Source organism: Oncorhynchus kisutch, linkage group LG28 (assembly GCF_002021735.2).
Source record: "Oncorhynchus kisutch isolate 150728-3 linkage group LG28, Okis_V2, whole genome shotgun sequence".
In the NCBI taxonomy this organism is placed as follows: Eukaryota; Metazoa; Chordata; class Actinopteri; order Salmoniformes; family Salmonidae; genus Oncorhynchus; species Oncorhynchus kisutch.
In genome coordinates, this window is record NC_034201.2 from 10,619,986 (window position 1) to 10,641,708 (window position 21,723).

At 44.7% G+C, this 21,723-nt stretch overlaps 1 protein-coding gene across 4 annotated transcripts in view; it reads right to left on the reverse strand.

The window, feature by feature from the left end:
* LOC109872502 (Kv channel-interacting protein 1) overlaps positions 1-21,723 on the reverse strand; it is a 34,089-nt gene that overhangs the window by 8,055 nt on the left and 4,311 nt on the right. Inside the window, exon 1 of one of the 4 annotated variants that reach the window (XM_031808293.1) lies at positions 14,348-14,843. The exons of 2 other annotated variants lie outside the window; for them this stretch is intronic. In XM_031808293.1, coding sequence (XP_031664153.1) covers positions 14,348-14,408 — 61 coding nt within the window. In that variant the 5' untranslated portion in view covers positions 14,409-14,843. Of the gene's footprint in view, positions 1-6,953; positions 7,373-14,347; positions 14,844-21,723 lie in introns of those variants that run through there. One more of the 4 variants, XM_020463763.2, reaches the window with a different exon arrangement.

Consider the following 21,723-nt stretch of genomic DNA (forward strand, 5'->3'; position numbering starts at 1 on the left):
CTTTGCCTGTCCTGACCCTGTACCCGCCCGCCTGACTACTGCCTGTCTCTGACCCTGGCCTGACTGCCGTCCTGTACCTTGGCCTCTGCTCTGGATTATCGACCCCTGCCTGCCTTGACCTGTCGTTTGCCTGTCCCTGTGGTTACAATAAACATTTCTACTTCACACAGTCTGCATTTGGGTCTTACCTTGATTCCTGATAAGTAGCCTATATCATATATCAAAAGCCCCCAATCCTTTGGTCTTTTTTTGAGCTTGGGCTCATTAAATGTCTTTAATGTAGGGCTCATCAGGCTTGGATTTTTGATCAAATCGCCAAACACAACCAGACAGGCCTATTTATATGCTTTTACATGACACTTCCTGTTTGGCGGGAAACACTGGGTTACCTGGGAGAAAAGTGATTTATCCTATTTTACGTTTGTAAAATACCTGGAAAATATTCCAACCTCACACACACCCTACCCTACCCTACCCTGCAGGTCCAGCAGTAACTGTGTTAGCATCACTGAGGCTTTGAGAAAGGGTGCAAGGGAGGGACATTCAAATGAAGAAGGGACTGTTGCAGAGGAAGTGGAAGCTGGCAATTACATTTGACATTTTTGACATTTTAATTCACAGAGGGAGACACTGAGCCCCCCCCCCCCCCCCCCCCCCCAATCATTCAGATTAAAGAGACACGACTGACTGATGTACTGATTAAATCCCACCTGTAACTCCTAATGAGCCAGACATCACAGATCTTACTACATCACATTGAGTGTTCTTGTCTGTCTGTACCTCATTGGTATAATGCATCATTCCAACAGAATCTGCCCAAAGCTTCAATCCCCTTACAGCTGAATCAGCTGATCCTGAGTGCCTAGCTCCTGCTGGCATCTCCATGGTAATAGGTCCCTGAACACACTGTGTATTCACTGCCATCCCGAACACCCATGCTGGATAGGCTTTTCTTTATCATTTGAATCCCTTTGTGCAGTACAGCTTATATTCAATAGTGTTCTCTTTTAAAAAAAAATGTTATTCCTCCACGCAATCCTTACATTTGATCAACTTCACAAATTGTGTTCTGGTTATTAGAGGGTTAGGTCCTCTGCTCATTACTGTATCAGGTGGACTTGGTTTCGTTTGATTCCATCCTTGAACTGATTTAAATGATTGTCAGTCAATTCAGGTCACGTATCAGTACCAACACTGATCATGCAGATGAAGAGGACAGCCCTCCAGGTTTATGATCATCTGGATTATAGATGATGAGATGAAACATACAGGCTAGACGGCTCTTCTACAGGAGACAGACTTCACACACTCACCCACAGACTCTCACAAAGACACTAATTCCTCACTAACTACGAGATATATCTTTATCTTTTATCTTGACTGACCTTCATGCCTTAAAGTAATGATGGACTGTCATTTCTCTTTACTTGTTTGAACTGTTGTTGACATAATATGGACTTGGTCTTTTTCCAAATAGGGCCATCTTCTGTATACCACCCCTACCTTGTCACAACACAACTGATTGGCTCAAATGCATTAAGAAGGAAAGAAATTCCACAAATTAACTTAAGGCACACCTGTTAATTGAAATGCATTACAGGTGACTAACTCATGAAGCTGGTTGAGAGAATGCCAAGAGTGTGAAAGCTGTAATCAAGGCAAAGGGTGGCTACTTTGAAGAAACTCAAACATTAAATATATTTTGATGTTTTACACTTTTTTTGGTTACTACGTGATTCCATATGTGTTATTTCATAGTTCTGATGTCTTCGCTATTATTCTACAATGTAGAAAATAGTAAAAATAAAGAAAAACCCTTGAATGAGTAGGTGTGTCCAAACTTTGCACTGATACTGTACATGTAACGCACGTACGCACACACACTCACACACTATACCAGTAACTATGAAGAAGAGCACAGAGAAAACCTGAATAACATAAGTTAATTACAGTTTTTCTCTTGTTATCTCAGTCAATGACAGTCACTCAATCAGCCCTTGTCAGCTAAACTCTTTTTATTAGTGAGTTAGTCTAGCCAGCTATCTAAACTTGTAGTAATCACGGTCGATTTTACCGACTGATATATAAAAAACTGGAAACATTTCTCTCTACCCCATGGCAAAATGTGTAGAATTTCAGGAGATGAACTCCAAAACTTCATTTTTTTCTCACTTAGTTCCCCCAAAAGGCTAGAGCAGGCTATGATTGCATGTGGGGGTATGGATGTCTGTACACAAACCCCCAAGCCACTGCAGCCCCTCATGATGAGTTCAGATTTTTTTGTGGCCCACACACCCATCAAAATTGTCCCTCACTGCTATAGAGTCCTCAACAAAGAGCTAGGGAAAGAAGGGGAGATAGATAAAGGTGGGAATGATATAGAGGATGAAAAGCGGGTAGGAGATAGTGGGTGGTAGGATAGAGTGAATGTGTGAAAAGGCAGCAGGCTGAAGTGATGAAGAGAAAAGGAGAAGAAGAAAGAGTGAGAGAGTGAGAGAGAGGAGGACACAAACAAACACACATGGAGGCAGAGAAGAATAAAGGAATCCAGATGATGTCTGGAGGGCACAGGGAGGGATAAGGAGAAGCGGGTGGAAGATTTAGACACATACCTCATTTAAATTGGAGTAAAAAAAAGAGATACCCCATGAAACCAAACCCAGCACGATGTTGAGGGACATCCCCTCATTCTGCTCAGCCTGGGTACAAAGAGAAACCAGGCCTCTCAATACTAACGGCCTCAATACTTTTATAATAGACAGCCAGAATACTGCCACAACTACAGTCTGATTACGTATGCACAACAGCCTCCGGACAGAGCTTCAATACCACATATCACTGCAAAACAAACCCAATTATCTGAAAGACAACAATTCCTGTGACTCAGTCCCATGATGATCAGGACCAGATACATCCTCTGTGGAAATAGGTCTTTAAGCAGTCAGTCACAATTAGGAGACATCTCCCATGAGTCACAGCCAGGTCCAGACGGGATGTAGGCCAGTGGGCAAATCAAACAGTCAGAGAGAGTGTCTGAGGTTAGTACTTAATTAGTTCATGGTTTCTCATCCAATGAATATTCATCAGCACCTGTTCTGACATGCATGTTTAGAGAGTGGTGAAGGAGGAGGCACTGAGTTTAGTAGTTTTAGATCCCCAAGGTGGAATGTCTCTTTATCTGACACTGCTGTCAGAACCTCTGCGTCACAAACTCCATCTATTCATCGCTCCATCTCTCCTCTCCTGTAGAAAAACACACGCAGTCTCTCCTCTCCAGTAGAAAAACACATGTTGTCTCTCCTCTCAAGGAGAAAAACACATGCCGTCTCTCCGCTCCAGGAGAAAAACACACGCTGTCTCTCCTCTGCAGAAAACACGCTGTTTGAAGGAGATTTTTCTCTCACAAACCGCTGAAGGGGATTGGATATGTTAGTGATGGTCAAATTATTTTCCAAGAGTTGCCAAGTGATTTTTGAGATGAATCCAACAGCCGCCTGCTGCTGCATATATCAATGCATTTAATCTGTGGGATAAAATGCATTGATATACGTCAGCCTTAATTAATGGCAGGATTTTAATCAAGGAGATCAATCCTCCTAATTTATTGTCAATGTGATGATGTATGAATAAAGAATTTCTCCATAACTCATATTGCTATTAACATTTTTAAGATTGGTTTTTTTAATTTAAAAAGAACAGGCAGTATATTGGAATTCTGTTAACATCTACTATTAATATAAACACATTTTAAACAACTACCCCATTTTAAAACAAGAAAACAAACAATTTAGAGAATTTCTTCACTGAGAATAAGTCTGGGCAAAAGATCCATATCCCTCCAGTATACAACCTCCCACTACATGTGAGGTATTTGTAGAAAGCCATGCCTAACATGATTCTGGTGGTGCCCCTCATGTAATACCACACAGTGTGACTCATTGCAGTAGTCCCTGGAGTCTCTATTTCATATCATAGTACCATCACTTCATAATCCATCCATCAGGCAACACAGAGGATTGTTCACATTCCCCTCTTATGCCCCCACAACCCTGCAGTCTCCATGACAACAGCCTTTCAAGCATACGGACAGGAAGAGGTATGAGATGTGAGCTGAGTGCCAATGCACATGCTCACATGCAAAACACATACGCACATTCTCACTCTGCTCCTCTTGAGAACACATGCATGTGCATCTGTGCACACGCAAGCAAGCGCACACGCACATGCTCACACGTGCGCACCAGAGAAGGCTGGTGGGAGGAGCTATAGGAGGACAGGCTTATTGTAACGACTGGAATGGAATTAATGGAATGGTACCAAACATTTCATTGATTCCATTCCATCCATTGGAATGAACCTTTCCTCCCGTAGCTCCACCCACCAGCCTCCTCTGACACACACCAACTGTAATAAAAGGCCTTTGAGTCAGGAGCAATGATTCTGAACCCTGTCTTTCTCAAGGGCATCCTTATATATGACAACAATCTTTCAACCGTGCCTGTGGGACAGCATGCAATGTGCACCTCAGGAAAGACGCCACATATTTCACACACATAGTCCTCCCCTGGTCACTGTTCCTCGCTCTCCTCTGCGTTCACTTATGTGTCAGTCACGCTATCCATCTCTATCTCCTTTTTCTGTTTTGTCACTCTCACTCTTTCAGTTTCTCTATTGCTCTGTCCCTTGACTTCTCTTCCTGTCCACACGTGTTACTACACAACCATTAGGGCAGTATGAGTGGACATGGTTCCTCAACAGTAATGTCATCCATTTATGTAGCCCCCTAAGCACTTAATTTGTCACCTTACTGAATTAACTGTTTTTCTAGCTATCAGACATATTAGAGAGGGTAACCTTTGACCTGAAGCCCACAACTAGAATGCACTATAATGCTGCAACAAAGCAGTCTAAGACTTGTTCTAAGCAATAATGTCTCCCTTGCATTGCCATATTATCATCTTATTATGGTGAATTATGATCTGAATCGATCATCGTTGACCATCAGATTTAAACAAAGTCACATAGAAAGATCTAATATATTATTAGTTGATAATAAAACATTGCAAGGTCTCATGCTTTTAAAGGGATACTTTGGGATGTTGGCAATGAGGCCATTTATCTACTTCCCCAGAGTCAGATGAACTTGTGGATACCATTTATGTCACTCTGTGCAGTTTGAAGTAAGTTGCTTACTACTACTAATAATAAAAATAACATTATCCAGTACATGCTATCTTAGAGTTCCCATAGAGACTAAGACATGTCACAGCCAAACTCATGATCATTAGCTGCTGGTTAAGGACCGTGGTTATTCAGTCATAGCCATGAGAGTGTAGTTCAGGTTCTCTATCCAGTTAGGGTGTCCCTGCTTGTCAGTCATTGTCGTCTTCTATGTGTCTGTCTTTTGAGTTTGTCTCTCTCTCTGTCTCTCTGTGGTCTGTCTGATTGATGTACAGTGCATTCTGAAAGTATTCAGACCCCTTGACTTTTTCCACATTTTGTTACATTACAGCCTTATTCTAAAATGGATTCAATTGTTAGTTTTCTCGTCATCAATCTACACACAATACCCCATAATGACAAAGCAAAAACAGGTTTCTACAAGTGTTTGGAAATATCACATTTACATAAGTACAAGACCCTTTCCTCAGTACTTTGTTGAAGCATTTTAGGCAGCGATTACAGCCTTGAGTCTTCTTGGGAATGATGCAAGTTTCTCCCATTCTTTTCTGAGGATACTCTCAAGCTCTGTCAGGTTGGATGCGCTGTGTCGCTGCACAGCTAATTTCAAGTCTCTCCCGAGATCGGTTTCAAGTCCGTGCTCTGGCTGGTCCACTCAAGGACATTCAGAGACTTGTCCCGAAGCCAATCCTGTGTTATCTTGGCTGTGTGCTTAGGGTCGTTGTCTTGTTGAAAGTAGAACCTTCGGCCCAGTCTGAGGTCCTGAGTGCTCTGGAACAGGTTTTTATCAAGGATCTCTCTGTAGTTTGCTCTGTTCATCTTTCCCTCAATCCTGTCTAGTCTCCCAGTTCTTGCCACTGAAAAACATTCCCACAGCATGATGCTGATTCCACCATGCTTCACCGTAGGGATGGTGCCAGGTTTCTTCCAGACGTGACACTTGGAATTTAAGCCAAAGATTTCAATCTTGTTTTCATCAGAATAGAGAATCTTGTTTCTCATGGTCTTAGTTCTTTAGGTGCCTTTGGTAAACTCCAAGCGGAGGAGTGGCTTGCGTCTGGCCACTCTACCATAATGGCTTGATTGCTTGAGTGCTGCAGAGATTCTGGAAGGTTCTCCCATCTCCACAGAGGAACTCTGGAGCTCTGTCAGAGTGACCATCAGGTTCTTGGTTACCTCCCTGACCAAGGCCCTTCTCCCTCGATTGCTCAGTTTGGCCGGGCGGCCAGCTCTAGGAAGAGCCTTGTTGGTTCCAAACTTCTTCCATCTAAGAATGATGGAGGCCACTGTGTTCTTGAGGACCTTCAATGGTGCAGACATTTTTTGGTACCCTTCCTCAGGTCTGTTCATCAACACAATCCTGTCTCGGAGCGCTTTGGACAATTCCTTTGACCTCATGGCTTGGTTTTTGCTCTGACATGCACTGTCAACTGTGGGACCTTTATATAGACAGGTGTGTGCCTTTCCAAATCATGTCTCAATTGAATTGAATTTACCACAGGTGGACTCCAATCAAGTTGCAGAAACGTCTCAAGGATGATCAATGGAAACAGGATGCACCTGAGCTCAATTTAGAGTCTCATAACAAAGGTTCTGAATACTTATGCAAATAAGGTATTTGCATGTTTTATTTAATACATTTGTAAAAAAAAAGATAGATTGATGAGGAAAAACATTTATTTAATCCATTTTAGAATAAGGCTGTAACGTAACAAAATGTGGATAAAGTCAAGGGGTCTGAATACTTTCCGAATGCACTGTAGTTGACATACCTCTGGATGGTCGTCTCCTCTGCTTAGTCTGCATGGTCAACGTGCCGACCACTGCGCCCATGTTGTCGACGTGGAAACCCGCCTGTTCAAACAAACTGAGGACTGAGCAGTCCTCCTCTCTCTATGGCTTTCTCCCTCTTTATACCTCTGCCCTCCTCCTGTCTCTTCTCTGTCTGGTCCACGTCGGGCCTCACTATGGTGGTGCCCCTGTTCTTTTGCCGTCGTTTCTGAGTGAACGAAAAAATGGCTCAAATTCTCCTTCCCCAAACGCACACAAGCTGCTCCTGCTTCTCCATGCCCCTCCCACCCTGCGCTCATTCACTCCTCGGTCACCCCACTCTCTTTTTCCCTGTCTTTCACTCTTCACCCCCACCTCCCTCTTCCATCCTTCCCTCCTCTCTCTCCTCATACCTTGTTGTTATGCGGTGTCAGTAACTGTTGCTGTGCTCACACCTCCAGACTAGTGAATGATATGGATGTAGATAGAGTATGTCAGGCTGAGAGTGATCCATACTACCCACATTCACTATGCTACTTCATCTTCTCTCCTTCGTACCTTCCCTCCATGTCTACTCTATGACAGGGTGGAATATCTAAAGCTGTGTGGCCTCTCATCTTGCTGCATGAGAGCTCTCTAGATAGTACCATCAGAAAGTATTCACACCCCTAAAATGGTTTTCATTGACATCTGTTTTGTCAACGATCTACACAAAATACAAATGTTAACATTTGTAATGAAAATATGAAAAACAAGTATTCAACCACCTGAGTGGCATGTCAGAATCACTTTTGGCAGCGATTACAGCTGGGAGTCTTTCTTCATACGTTTCTAAGAGCTTTGCACACCTGGATTGTATAATATTTGCACACGTTCTTTTGAAAATTACTTCAAGCTCTGTCAACTTGGTTGTTGATCATTGCTAGACAGTCATTTTCAAGTCTTGCCATAGATTTTCAAGCAGATTTAAGTCCAAACTGTAACTAGACCACTCAGGAACATTCAATGTCGTCTTAATAAGTAACTCCAGTATATATTTGGCCTTGTGTTTTAGGTTATTATTCTGTGAATGGTGAATTTGTCTCCCAGTGTCTGTTGAAAAGCAGACTGAACCAGGTTTCACTCTAGGATTTAGCCTGTGCTTAGGTCTATTCCATTTCTTTTTATGATAAGAAAACTCCCCATTCCTTGCCGATGTCAAGAATACCCATAACATGGTGCAGCCACCACCATGCTTGAAAAATGAAAAGTGGTAAGGTACTATGGTGCTAGGTGTGTGTGTGTGTGTCCCGTAATTCTCAGAAAAACCCCTAAAAGAATTATACAGTTCCTCTAGCTGCAACTAGTCTTAATGAATTACAAATTACCTCTGTTTCATCAACATTTTTGAAGTCATTCCATCTAAACGATTTTGAGGTACATTTATCACATGTTTTGCCACTTAGAAAAAGGTCATTTAGGTTAGTATGATGGGGTCAAGAGGACCCCCACCTCCCCACAATGGGGTGAGATGCCCCCTTATGGTCGATAATTTTTTTCTAGCAGTAATTTAGTCAATCTGAGGTGAAATAAATACTAGCCAGCTAGTTAGCATAAGGTAATGTCTGCTAGTATAGCCAGATAACCCCCAGTTAGCAGGGTTAGAATTAGGGTTAGGGGTCAGAGTTAAAATAGGGGCCAGGGTTAGGGTCAGAATAGGTGTTAGGGTTAGGGTCAGAATAGGGGTTAGGGTTATTGTCAGAATATGGGTTAGGGTTAGGGTCAGAATATATTAGGGCTATTGTAAGGAATAGGGGTTAGGTTTAGGGTCCGAAGGTTAGGGTCAGAATAGGGGTAAGTGTTAGGGTCAGAATAGAGGTTAAGATTAGGGTCAGAAGGTTATGGTGAGAATAGGGGATAGGGTTAGAATAAGGGTTAGGGTTAGAAGGTTAGGGTCAGAATAGCGGTAATTGTTAGGGGTCAGAATAGGGCAGGGCATTTACTGCACATGCTTTTAATGTGCAACTCAAAACCCTGAGGTCCTGCCGAGACAAGCAGGTTAAAACCCTGAGGCCCTGCCAAGACAGGCAGGTCAAAACCCTGAGGTCGTGCCGAGACAAGCAGGTTAAAACCCTGAGGCCCTGCCGAGACAAGCAGGTCAAAACCCTGAGGCCCTGCCGAGACAAGCAGGTTAAAACCCCGAGGCTCTGCCGAGACAAGCAGGTTAAAACCCTGAGTCCCTGCCGAGACAAGCAGGTCAAAACCCTGAGGCCCTGCCGAGACAAGCAGGTCAAAACCCTGAGGCCCTGCCGAGACAAGCAGGTCAAAACCCTGAGGCCCTGCCGAGACAAGCAGGTTAAAACCCGGAGTCCCTGCCGAGACAAGCAGGTCAAAACCCTGAGGCCCTGCCGAGACAAGCAGGTCAAAACCCTGAGGCCCTGCCGAGACAAGCAGGTCAAAACCCTGAGGCCCTGCCGAGACAAGCAGGTCAAAAACCTGAGGCCCTGCCGAGACAAGCAGGTCAAAACCCTGAGTCCCTGCCGAGACAAGCAGGTCAAAACCCTGAGGCCCTGCCGTGACAAGCAGGTTAAAACCCTGAGGCCCTGCTGAGACAAGCAGGTCAAAACCCTGAGGCCCTGCCGAGACAAGCAGGTCAAAACCCTGAGTCCCTGCCGAGACAAGCAGGTCAAAACCCTGAGGCCCTGCCGAGACAAGCAGGTCAAAACCCCAGGCCACAGCCATTTGGGTGGGTTACCAATCTCTTTCGAATGTGACCTGGTGAGTCATATCCTAGAAATGAAAAGAGCCCCCGGCTGTCCGGAAACTGGCCTTTGACCTGGCGGAGAGGACAGGAATCCATAAGGCATTCAGTAAAGAAAGGTGGTTGGCAGGCATAGACTTGTTTTATCCATCCGTATCCCACAAAAAAACTGTCTGGTGAGCTGTTGGCTTCACCCCCATTATGACCTCTACCCCTACCACAACCTCTGCCACAACCTCTGCCACAACCTCTGCCACAACCTCCACCCCACAGCCTAGCCAGCAGGTCTCCAGTGACCTTGCTCCGAACGTTGGCAAGAAAAAAAAAACGTCATCACAAATTCTCTGAAATATATAGTAACATATAGAGTGATTAGAAAGAAGTGTTTGTTGAACCAATGAGTTTTTGTTGTTGTTTATTTGTTTGTTTCTTTTTGTTTAAAGTACCAGTTCTACAACGACTAACAGCGGCAGAGGTAATAGGCCATGGAGGCCTAGGAAAAGAAAGGCTGAGTCGGCAACAGTCCTGAAAGCCTCACCCCACAAAATGTTCCTGGAAGACAAGGCAAAATAAATGACGGCGTGTTACCCTACTCAGTGATGTGTTGTGTTGGATTTGCCACAAACATAATGCTTTGTATTCATGACATGAAGTTAATTTCTTATTTTTTTGCAGTATTTATTATTGCAAAGTTATTGCAAACAGGATGCATGTTATGGAATATGTGTTATACTGTAGCTTATTTTCACTCTCAACTAGGTTAGTATTGTGGAGAAACTACAATGTTGTTGATGCATCCTCAGTTTTCTCCTATCACATCCATTGAACTCTGTAACTCTTTTAAAGTCACCATTGTCCTCATGGTGAAATCCCTGAGCGGTTTCCTTCCTCTCTGGCAACTGAGTTAGGAAGGATGCCTGTATCCTTATAGTGACTGGGTGTGTTGATACACCATGCAAAGTGTAATTAATAACTTTGCCATGCTGAAAGGGATATTCAATGTCTGCTTTTTTTATTTTCACCCATCTACCAATAGGTGCCCTTCTTTGCAGACCATAGGAACCCCCCCCCCCCCTCTCTCTCACACACACACACACACACACACACACACACACACACACACACACACACACACACACACACACACACACACACACACACACACACACACACACACACACACACACACACACACACACACACACGATGACCTCTAAAATACCCCTCTGCTTCCCTTTATGCATGATTGCTTTGACATATGGCAGGGTCCTGCCTTGCTGTTGCATGTGTATTTTCAACATGTCAGTGCCAGCGAGGAGGAATGAGTAGAGGAGATGTGGATTCTCCATTTCAGGAGAAAAAAGATAATGATGGAAATTAGATGTAGAAACACGTAGACACAATCCCATCACCCACACAGAGTTATGAATGCATGTAAGCACGTATGCACATACGCACAAACACACACTCATGCACAAACTCACGCTGTGTTTGTGTGTCTCGGAGCCCAGTTCATTTAGCTGGAGCTTCCTCTGTCTCTAATGGTCTGTATAAATAGCTGCTTGTTTTTGTTCCCTGCTCTGTCTGATGTTTGCTCTCATTAACTGAGAGGTTTGAGATGAGCGAGAGTTTCCTGAAGTTAAATCAAAACTTCACATCCTAATTAATTATAAGAAAAACAAACTATTTCAGGAACTGAGATTCCGATTCGTCCCAATTATGTTGGATTTCTGGCTACAGAGCACAGAACGACCTATTAGAGACTCATACAGTCTTTCCTCTGCACATGGCGGGATTCTACTCAACCCCATCTCTGCTCTCTGTAGCATTTGAGTAGTGAATATTGTTTTGCATAACTCTCAGTGTTCTACATGCTGTGAGAATATATATGTTACTGCCTTAGTATGATGATGGGACAATTGGTATTCAGAGAGGGGATTGATCGAGAGAAAATAAATAGAGAGGGGGAATAGGGAGAGAAGAGAAGTAGAGGGGGAATAGGGAGAGAAGAGAAGTAGAGGGGGTTTCGGGAGAGAAGAGAAGTAGAGGGGGGATAGGGAGAGAAGAGAAGTAGACTGGGGATAGGGAGAGAAGAGAAGTAGAGGGGCAAAAAGTAGAGAAGAGAAGTAGAGGGGGGATAGGGAGAGAAGAGAAGTAGAGGGGGTTTCGGGAGAGAAGAGAAGTAGAGGGGGGATAGGGAGAGAAGAGAAGTAGAAGGGGTTTCGGGAGAGAAGAGAAGTAGAGGGGGGATAGGGAGAGAAGAGAAGTAGAAGGGGTTTCGGGAGAGAAGAGAAGTAGAGGGGGGATAGGGAGAGAAGAGAAGTAGATGGGATAGGGAGAGAAGAGAAGTAGAGGGGCAATAAGTAGAGAAGAGAAGTAGAGGGGGATAGGGAGAGAAGAGAAGTAGAGGGGGGATAAGGAGAGAAGAGAAGTAGAGGGGGGATAGGGAGAGAAGAGAAGTAGAGAAGGAATAGGGAGACAAGAGAAGTAGTGGGGGTATAGCGAAAGAAGAGAAGTAGAGGGGGGATAGGGAGAGAAGAGAAGTAGAGGGGGGATAGGGAGAGAAGAGAAGTAGAGGGGGGATAGGGAGAGAAGAGAAGTAGAGGGGGGATAGGGAGAGAAGAGAAGTAGAGGGGGGATAGGGAGAGAAGAGAAGTAGAGGGGGGATAGGGAGAGAAGAGAAGTAGAGGGGGGATAGGGAGAGCTTCAGTAGTTAGACAGACAGAATCCCCTCTGGGCTTTAATTACATGTAAGATAAATATTAGAGCATTCAGAGCCTGCCAATCCATAGTTAGCTGTGTCTGCTTCTTACTACTCAATTCATAGCCAGTCCTCTCACACCACACCAACCTGGTTTATTTAGTCCTGAAAGCAGGCCATCAGAGTCAGTCCCCACAGTATAAGAGTTCATCTGAACCAGGCATACACAGAAACAAAGCCAGCAACCATAACCAGTCTACACAGGATCCAGGACTCATTCAACAGCACCCCTATCTCCTTCCTGCCTATGCAAGAGACTGAGACACTGACAGAGATACAGAGAGAGTTACAGTAGGACAGGACATTTTCCACCAGAAAGCTCTTGAGGTTTTGAAAAAAGGGCTTCAAACATTCTGAGGGATTTTGTGTTTTTGCCCAGAACTTCTAATCCCATTGGATCTGTACCAACACTGTACATCTCTCTACCTCTCTCTTTCTGCATGTGTCTGCGTGTCATTGTTCTAAAAATGCATCCCATCTTTTAAAAATGCATCCCCTCTCTTTTTCTACACCCCTTTCAACTTTCTCTTCATACTTGAAAGGATCTCTCTCTCTCTCTCTCTCTCTCTCTCTCTCTCTCTCTCTCTCTCTCTCTCTCTCTCTCTCTCTCTCTCTCTCTCTCTCTCTCATATAGCAAAACGACTGGAAGTCTTGGAGAAGAGAGAGAGTAAGTGGGCAACAACAAAGTGCAGATTTACATCAAACGGTTATATGATGCATTCTATTCCTGTGGAAGGGATGTTGACTATGTTAACTATGATAAGAAGTGGTCCAATAGCCAATATCTACTATATTAGGCATTCCCATGAAATCAGTTGGTGTTTTGGTTATCCTCGGGCTCTGTCAGATGCCCTTTGTATTCATCTCAGTTTTGACAATAGATCAGTGTTTCTCCACTAATTCCTAACACCGTCCTGTGTGTCACCATTGCTTGACCAGCAGAAATAGATGATCAGACAGTGTATCTGTAGCACCATATACAGTAGAGTAGTATAGACAACCATCTGAACGTCAACAGGTTACACGCACACTTTCACTTGAAAGGTAGGGTCTTGGTTACCAAACCGAGCAAGTCATGAGAGGCTGTTTGTGTGTGCCTGCGTGTGTGTGCAAGTGTGAGAGTGAGTGAGTGTGTATTCATACATACAGCAGCGATGAATTAAACATCAAGGCGTGAATAATCATGGATGTGTAACCATCCGACTCTCCCACCCTTCTCTTCCTGTATCTCCCCTTCTCATCTCGTGTTAACAGCCTCTTCACCTCTCTTTCTCTGCTTTCTACTGGCACTGTCTCACTCCCTCTCTTTCCATTCAAAACAGCTCGCAGCCAATTGTAACCACGAAGAGACTTTGTAACACTTTGATAATGGCCCAAAACATAGGGAAAATATACAGAAACGCCACCACAACATACATCACACACACACACACACGCACGCACGCACGAACACGCACACGCACACACACACACACACACACACACACACACACACACACACACACACACACACACACACACACACACACACACACACACACACACACACACACACACACACACACACACACACACACACACACACACACACACACACACACACACAAACTGCCCTAAAACATGCTTGGTTTGGTAGCCTCATACGGCATTAAACACACTAACACAAAGTAACTCCTCTAAATCAAATGCACACAGTGCTCACACATAAAAGTTGTAATGTGTTTAAAGACTGATGTGCTGACTGATGTGCTGAATCCTCAATGAACAATCAATAGGTAAACAGGTTATAATAAACCTCTGAAATGCATCTCTTGGAGAGTGCTGTGCTATTGACTTGGTCTAGAACTCCTCATGTGTCTACACACACACACACACATGTTCAGGTGTTCTCATACCTCGTCTTCTGTAGTCGACCTGTTTGGTGTGCACGGAGAAAGTCCCCAGCACAACCCCCATCTCAATGTCTAGGTCCTCTTCTCTTCTCAAGACTTTGGATTTCTCTGCCTCTCTCCTTCACTGTCTTTCTGAGTTCCTTGCTGTTAGTCTGTTCTCTACCCCTCTACAGGCGGGTCTCAGCCCCTGCTGTTCTCTACCCCTCTACAGGCGGGTCTCAGCCCCTGCTGTTCTCTACCCCTCTACAGGCGGTTCTCAGCCCCTGCTGTTCTCTTACACCAGTGTGTGCTTCTCTCTGCGGTAAACCGTGGTCTTTGTTTCAAAATGCTGTGATCTTCGCTCTTCCTCTCTCCCCTCTCTCTCTCCGAACTTGTTTTTCTGCTCCCTGAATCCTCCTCTCTAGTTCCTCCTCCTCTACTTTCTATGTTGTGGATAAAGAGGGCTGCGTGTGTTGCACACGGCGATAAGTGGGAGAGATGGGAGTGAGGAGAGGAGGTTATGGATAAAAGTGTCACACGTCCACAGGGAGTTACACACACACACACACACACACACACACACACACACACACACACACACACACACACACACACACACACACACACACACACACACACACACACACACACACACACACACACACACACACACACACACACACACAGGCCAAGTCACACATTGTGATTTAAGTGGGACATTTGACATTTGATTACATATGTTCTTCTTCTCGCCTCAATTCTCCGTTTACCCTCTATCTCACACAATCCCTGAAGACTTGAAGGGGACATTTTTTTTGCGTGATAAATCAATGGGTTTCTCTTCACAGTTTCCCCCTTGAGAACCCTTCATCCCTTCCTGTCGCCTGTCTGTCATTCATAAAAGTCAACGGCATTAATAAACACAACATACTTGGAAACAAATGGGCAACGTGCTCATTCAAATGCAGCAAACTAAAGTGTGACGCGACAACGAAAAGTTGTGAGCAGATTAATTAACAACACAGCCTTGAACGCTCGCTCCTGCCCATGTCCTGTCGTTTGTCCTGTCATTTGTCTCCACACATGCTCATTCGTAAGTCTTCACAGAAATAGTTCCTCTACCCTTTGCCAATGAACATTGCCCCACACTCGCTATTTTATGGACCTCTCAGGGTCACACACACTCGGTGGCCCTCACACACCGAGGAGAGAGCGGAGCAGAGATGAAATGAGATAGTTCATTACAATCCCCTGGGAGGAGGTCAAAGGAGGAGTGTTCATCTGTGTCACTGACTCGATGTCCCCCTACGGGAAGAACAGAGGGATGACCACACACCAGGACAATACAGATTGGAGTGTACACTGAACAATGGTTATTTGGAGGAAAAACCAATAACATTTGAGACCATGTCTCTGGTTCACTTTTGGTGGTGTAATGTTGTGAGGGAGAAACGGTTATGAGTTGGTAGAGACTATTTCAATGAGGGCAAGAGGTAAAGACTGAGAAAGGGGGATAAAGAAACCGATGATTAGATGAGAAAATAGCCTCAAAGAGAGGAGGGAGTGTTAGAGATCAGGGAGGAAATATGAGCGTTTTCATTTCTTCCCTGTCTACGTGGATGGTACTGTCAGAGGCCAAATGTGTAACAAAGCCTTAGTGCTTCTGGGCCTCCATTAAACCCCCTTTAATCTGTCCATACAAGAACTCTCATCCTTACATCTCTCTGTCGCTCTCCTCTTGCTCTCACCTTAACCTTAACATCTCTCCCCCTCCTGCTCTGCCCACGTTGTCCCTCTCTGCACACTGGGTCCTGGGGACAGTGAGGACAGGGAAACCAACCAGCAGAGATGAGTCAGGAGGAGAGAGTCTGTAATTGGTTTATAATGACGGTGCTCTCTACTAGTCTCTACTATTGGATCATGACTCTTTCTGAATGATTCTAGCTATTCAATAGTGATATCAGACATGAATACCTGAGTGGATGAACGAGAGAAAAGAACCAAGGCATCCAGACATACTACTGTTGAGACATGGACTAAGATCCCCTGAGTCTTTGCCCTCTACAAGGCATCCAGACGTACTACTGTTGAGACATGGACTAGGATCCCCTGAGTCTTTTTCCTCTCTCTACAAGGCATCCAGACATACTACTGTTGAGACATGGACTAAGATCCCCTGAGTCTTTGCCCTCTACAAGGCATCCAGACATACTACTGTTGAGACATGGACTAAGATCCCCTGAGTCTTTTCCCTCTACAAGGCATCCAGACGTACTACTGTTGAGACATGAACTAAGATTCCCTGAGTCTTTGCCCTCTACATATTTAATTTAATGTGACCTTTCTTTTAAGGGAGTTGAATCCATCAGGATTAATCAGACACTTTAATGGGAGGTTAATCGTTAAATACTACAGGAAGAGTGGGACAGTACACTCAGGCTTCCGCTCTCCATTCATAAATATTCACCCGTAGCCCGACGCTCTCTCTATGTTCCCCTTTCCTGTCTTTTTCTTATCATTTATTTACATTTTCTCTCTCTCTCTCTCTCTCTCTCTCTCTCTCTCTCTCTCTCTCTCTCTCTCTCTCTCTCTCTCTCTCTCTCTCTCATAGTCGAAACATTTTCTTTTTCACACCTATCCAATTCAAACTATCTCTCACATACATACACTCACCCTATAGCATACACTCACCCTATAGCATACACTCACCCTATAGCATACACTCAAATGACCCCCTATTCCGTATTCTATTCTGTTTGGTTTCACTCTGTTTCAGATATTGTCTCTCACTCAATGCCATTCTCCATTCTCCATGGCCCCTGATAGAGCAGGAGCAGGAGAGTTGCATCTAACAGATCAATTTATCTCTACCAAAGCTGTGTAGATTCTACGAGTTGTATTACAATCAAGCATACATACTTAGCACATCAAAAACACATACAAACACCCGAGAACACAGAAACACGCACTTACTGTGGTAACACGTTGCTGTGGTGCAAATTCATGACCAACAGATGGCAGCATAGCACACAATTTCAGTAGCTTTACAGTAGTCTTCCTGTCACCACCACTTCAAGCCAGGGCATCTCATTTCCTTATAAGCGAATGGAATACCACACGTACATACAGTTTATTGAAATTGTACAAAACAAAGAGTGGATTTTTTCTCTATTTCATTATATACTATATCATTTTGTAATGTACCGTACCATACTACACTATACCAAACTGTACTGTAATATACAGTACCATACTGATGGCAAATGAGGATAGGCCAAAGGAGACGGAGAGAAAAAACAAGATGTATAGGAGAGAGATAGAAATGAGGGCAGTGTTTAAGAGAGAGAGAGAGAGAGAGAGAGAGAGAGAGAGAGAGAGAGAGAGAGAGAGAGAGAGAGAGGAGGCCAGATATATAAATAAACTGAGAGGGAATGAGATTACGTAAAAAGGGAGGAGAAAGGATTTAAAAATTAAAAGTGGTGACGTGCACACTGTCAGCTTCAATCTACTACCATGAGAGAGAGAGAGAGAGAGAGAGAGAGAGAGGAGAGAGAGAGAGAGAGAGAGAGAGAGAGAGGGGGGGGGGGGGAGAGAGAGAGAGAGAGAGAGAGGGGGGAGAGAGAGAGAGAGGGAGAGAGAGAGGGGGAGAGAGAGAGAGAGCGAGAGAGGGGGAGAGAGAGAGAGAGAGAGAGAGAGAGAGAGAGAGAGAGAGAGGGGTGTAAGTGGAGGAGAAGAAAGGAAAGTCGCCTGTGTACATCTTAAGTGAGCCGGGCGTTCAGGTGGATGTACTGTAGAGAAGGTTGAGTCACAGTGGGTATGAAGAGTCAAAGAATGTCACTGTACCTGCGGTGGTAGATGGGGGAGAGCATGGTCATGATGGTTAGGGGGAAGAGTGATGCTGCAGAGAGCAACTGGGGGTAAGAGAGAGGGGGATTAAATACCTAACACCTTGGTTCAACATGCCGTGTACATCATCGTGCACATGAGGATTTTGTCTCTCCCCACCAGACACCATCAAGTTAAAATACCAAAACCAACTGTGAATCAATTATATTCATTTTAGGGCAGGTCGAAGCACACATGAAACATTCATGTATATTTAGCTAGCTAGCTGTTGCTAGCTAGTTTGTTCTGGGAGATTAATATTGGTTTGTCATTATATCTGACATGCATACAGTATGGTCCACTTTTCAGCTGGTTCTTTGTAGAACACAATTGTGTGTTTCTCTATTAAAACGATTCCTCCAAAGATTTGAGTTGTTATTTAGTTGTCTTTGATTAATCTCTCCTTGTGACATCTTTCAAGCAGCCACGTGGGTTTGTATCTTTGTGAAAACCAATACGGAGATGGGAGAGGCAGTACTCGCTTCGTGTCAAGTGTCTCAAATAGAAATAAGTTATATTTTAGCAACGCAGATGTAGATGAAATGATTGAATAACATATACGCATACATTTATGGTGCAATGCTCTTGCACGCAATGTGGCCAGTCTAGCCAGGGTGTAAGGGCGGGGCTAGGATATAATGGAGGGGGACAAATGACCTTGCTGTGGCCCCACACCCCAACCAGTGGGGACCTGAGTCCAGATGTTCTAACTAAACTCACCCGAGTGTATGCCAATGTGCGTGATCAGACCGTATAACCTTTATAGGAACGTAGATGTGCCCGTATCAAGGAATGTGGGCCCATTTGAAGTGTGTCATGTGGGTTTTTCTGTGAGTGTGTGTGTGTGTATCTGTGTGTATTAGTGCGTAAGACCCTTTGTTGTGTTTGCATGTTCGTGAGAGAATGTGTCTTTGTCTCTGTTTGCGTCCAAGTGTGTGAGTGTGTGTTCAGTTTGTGCTCCTCTGGTCTCTCAAAAGAAAGAGACGCCCAACTTTACCCATAATCCTCTGGGAGAGAGCTGAGTGACTGGGCAGAAGGTGCAGTCAGCAGCGCCTCTCTTGTTGCTCTCACTCTCACTTCAATGTCTCGCTTCACTCCCTCAAGCTTCCCCCTCAAGACCCCTGAAAGGTCTTTCAAAAAAATAACTGTTAACCATAACCATGGTAACTGCTACAGCTCACTCACATGTCTATGGTAATTAGTTTGGCATTTATTTATTTATTAATTCAGCAGTTTAGATATGCCTGAACAAATCAGATCTGCCACAGTCCAATGGACACATTTGCACCGTGAGACTGGGATGTTATGCGCCAAACACAAGGTACAGAACACCAGCAATCACTGGATAATGTTTCAGGAAATATTTACACCTTGTCTTCACAATGTACATGGAGGGAATTAAGTGATCAAATAAGTAAAATGATATATATATATATATATATATTGCACATCATACAGCCATTTAAATGGAGACAAAAAACATGCCCTTAATTAATGGTCCATACAACCCTCAAAGGGTTGAATAGAAAACATGGACCTTTACTGTTGTTTAGGGCCTGCTGTGATTAGAAAGGGCTCTCTCTCTCACACACACACACACACACACACACACACACACACACACACACACACACACACACACACACACACACACACACACACACACACACACACACACACACACACACACACACACACACACACACCAATACTCGTCATATATAGCAATCCAAATACAGTCCAGGAAGGCAGGGCACTCTCCTTTTTTCACTCCATCTCTCCCATGCTCTCTCTGAGTGTATCTGAGCGGATGACTGGATGAGTGGTGTAGCAGAGCAGCAGTCCCATGGCACGCCAGCCAGGCCCATGCAGCCTGCAGATAGGACCTGACCTGAGATACCTCCTATCAGCATTGCTTGTGCTTATGCCTGAGGTTACGATGCATCCCAGGCATACACCTACAGACACTCTTGCAGAAATACACAAAAACCTACAGAAATATACACACACATAATCATCATGCAGTCATTATTTGCTCATTATGGGAGGGAAGATAAGAGGTAGAAGGGGGGGGGGGGGTTGTGTGCCAGTGTGGTGGGCCTGAATAAAGGCTTGCAGGATCTAATGTTACATTTACGTAAGACTCTGCCGGAGACGATTTGGCACCAGAATATTCCAGTGGTGCCATGTGAGAGAAGAGGGAATCATCTTGGCTGGAATTGGAATATTTGTAATGAGAGGATGAAAGGACAGAGGATACAGTAAACAAGGTAATGGTACTTAGTGGGAAGGAGAGCGAGGGAGAGAAAGAGAACCTTGAAATGGAAGCAGTGAGGCACATTTTGTAAACGGACACTTCAATTGCGGCTTCAGCCTCGAGGAGAGGGCAGGAAGAGGAAGGTCTTAGTCCTGCATGAATTCCGGTTTAGAATCCAAAACACACACACACTGACTCAAACACAAGGAAACACACCCACACATACACACACGCAATGCTTTATCCAACGCGTGAGTGAAGTGGTTTTACACCTGTACCCTTCCCAAAACAGCCAGATTGATCGCATGGTCATTCTCTGAAAATGTCAAGCACTTTTTCATTATCTTCCAGAGCTTACTGTCACACAGAGCTGTAAACCAGGGTGATAAATAAGAGCTAGCCTCGCTTTCGCTCACCGTAAAACACCATCCAACACAGACACACCACCATGGTAACCGACCATGGCACCTAGAGAGAGAGGGAAGGAATGCTCATCCCTGACACACTACCAGTGAGTTTTATCAGGCTATGCCAGAAATCCCTCCTGGGGACCCCTCACACCTATTTGCTAATCTGAATTCAGGGGTTTTACACACCAACCGAACTTCTGGGAGAGCGCGATGGCCCCCATTTGATTAGACATCCCTTCAGTGAAAAGTTCACAATTGGGTTTTAATTGAACTGCCATCTAATAATGCCTGGTTCATTTGGCACTGATGGATTGTCTGTAGTGTAGATGTTCCAGCCCAGAGTAAGAGAGGAAGCGGACAGGTTGTTTCCTTCTTATTCAGCAGGTGAGATCATTGAGAACACAGACCAGTTGCCAGAGGCTGAATGACTTCATTAGTCTTCGTTGAAGAAACTGAAGCTGAAGACCCTGAGGCCGTGCCTACAGCCAGTCTCCTAGTCCTCTGAGGATCCTGAGCCCGTGCCTACAGCCAGTCTCCTAGTCCTCTGAGGATCCTGAGCCCGTGCCTACAGCCAGTCTCCTAGTCCTCTGAGGATCCTGAGCCCGTGCCTACAGCCAGTCTTCTAGTCCTCTGAGGATCCTGAACCCGTGCCTACAGCCAGTCTCCTAGTCCTCTGAGGATCCTGAGGCCGTGCCTACAGCCAGTCTCCTAGTCCTCTGAGGATCCTGAGGCCGTGCCTACAGCCAGTCTCCTAGTCCTCTGAGGATCCTGAGGCCGTGCCTACAGCCAGTCTCCTAGTCCTCTGAGGATCCTGAACCCGTGCCTACAGCCAGTCTCCTAGTCCTCTG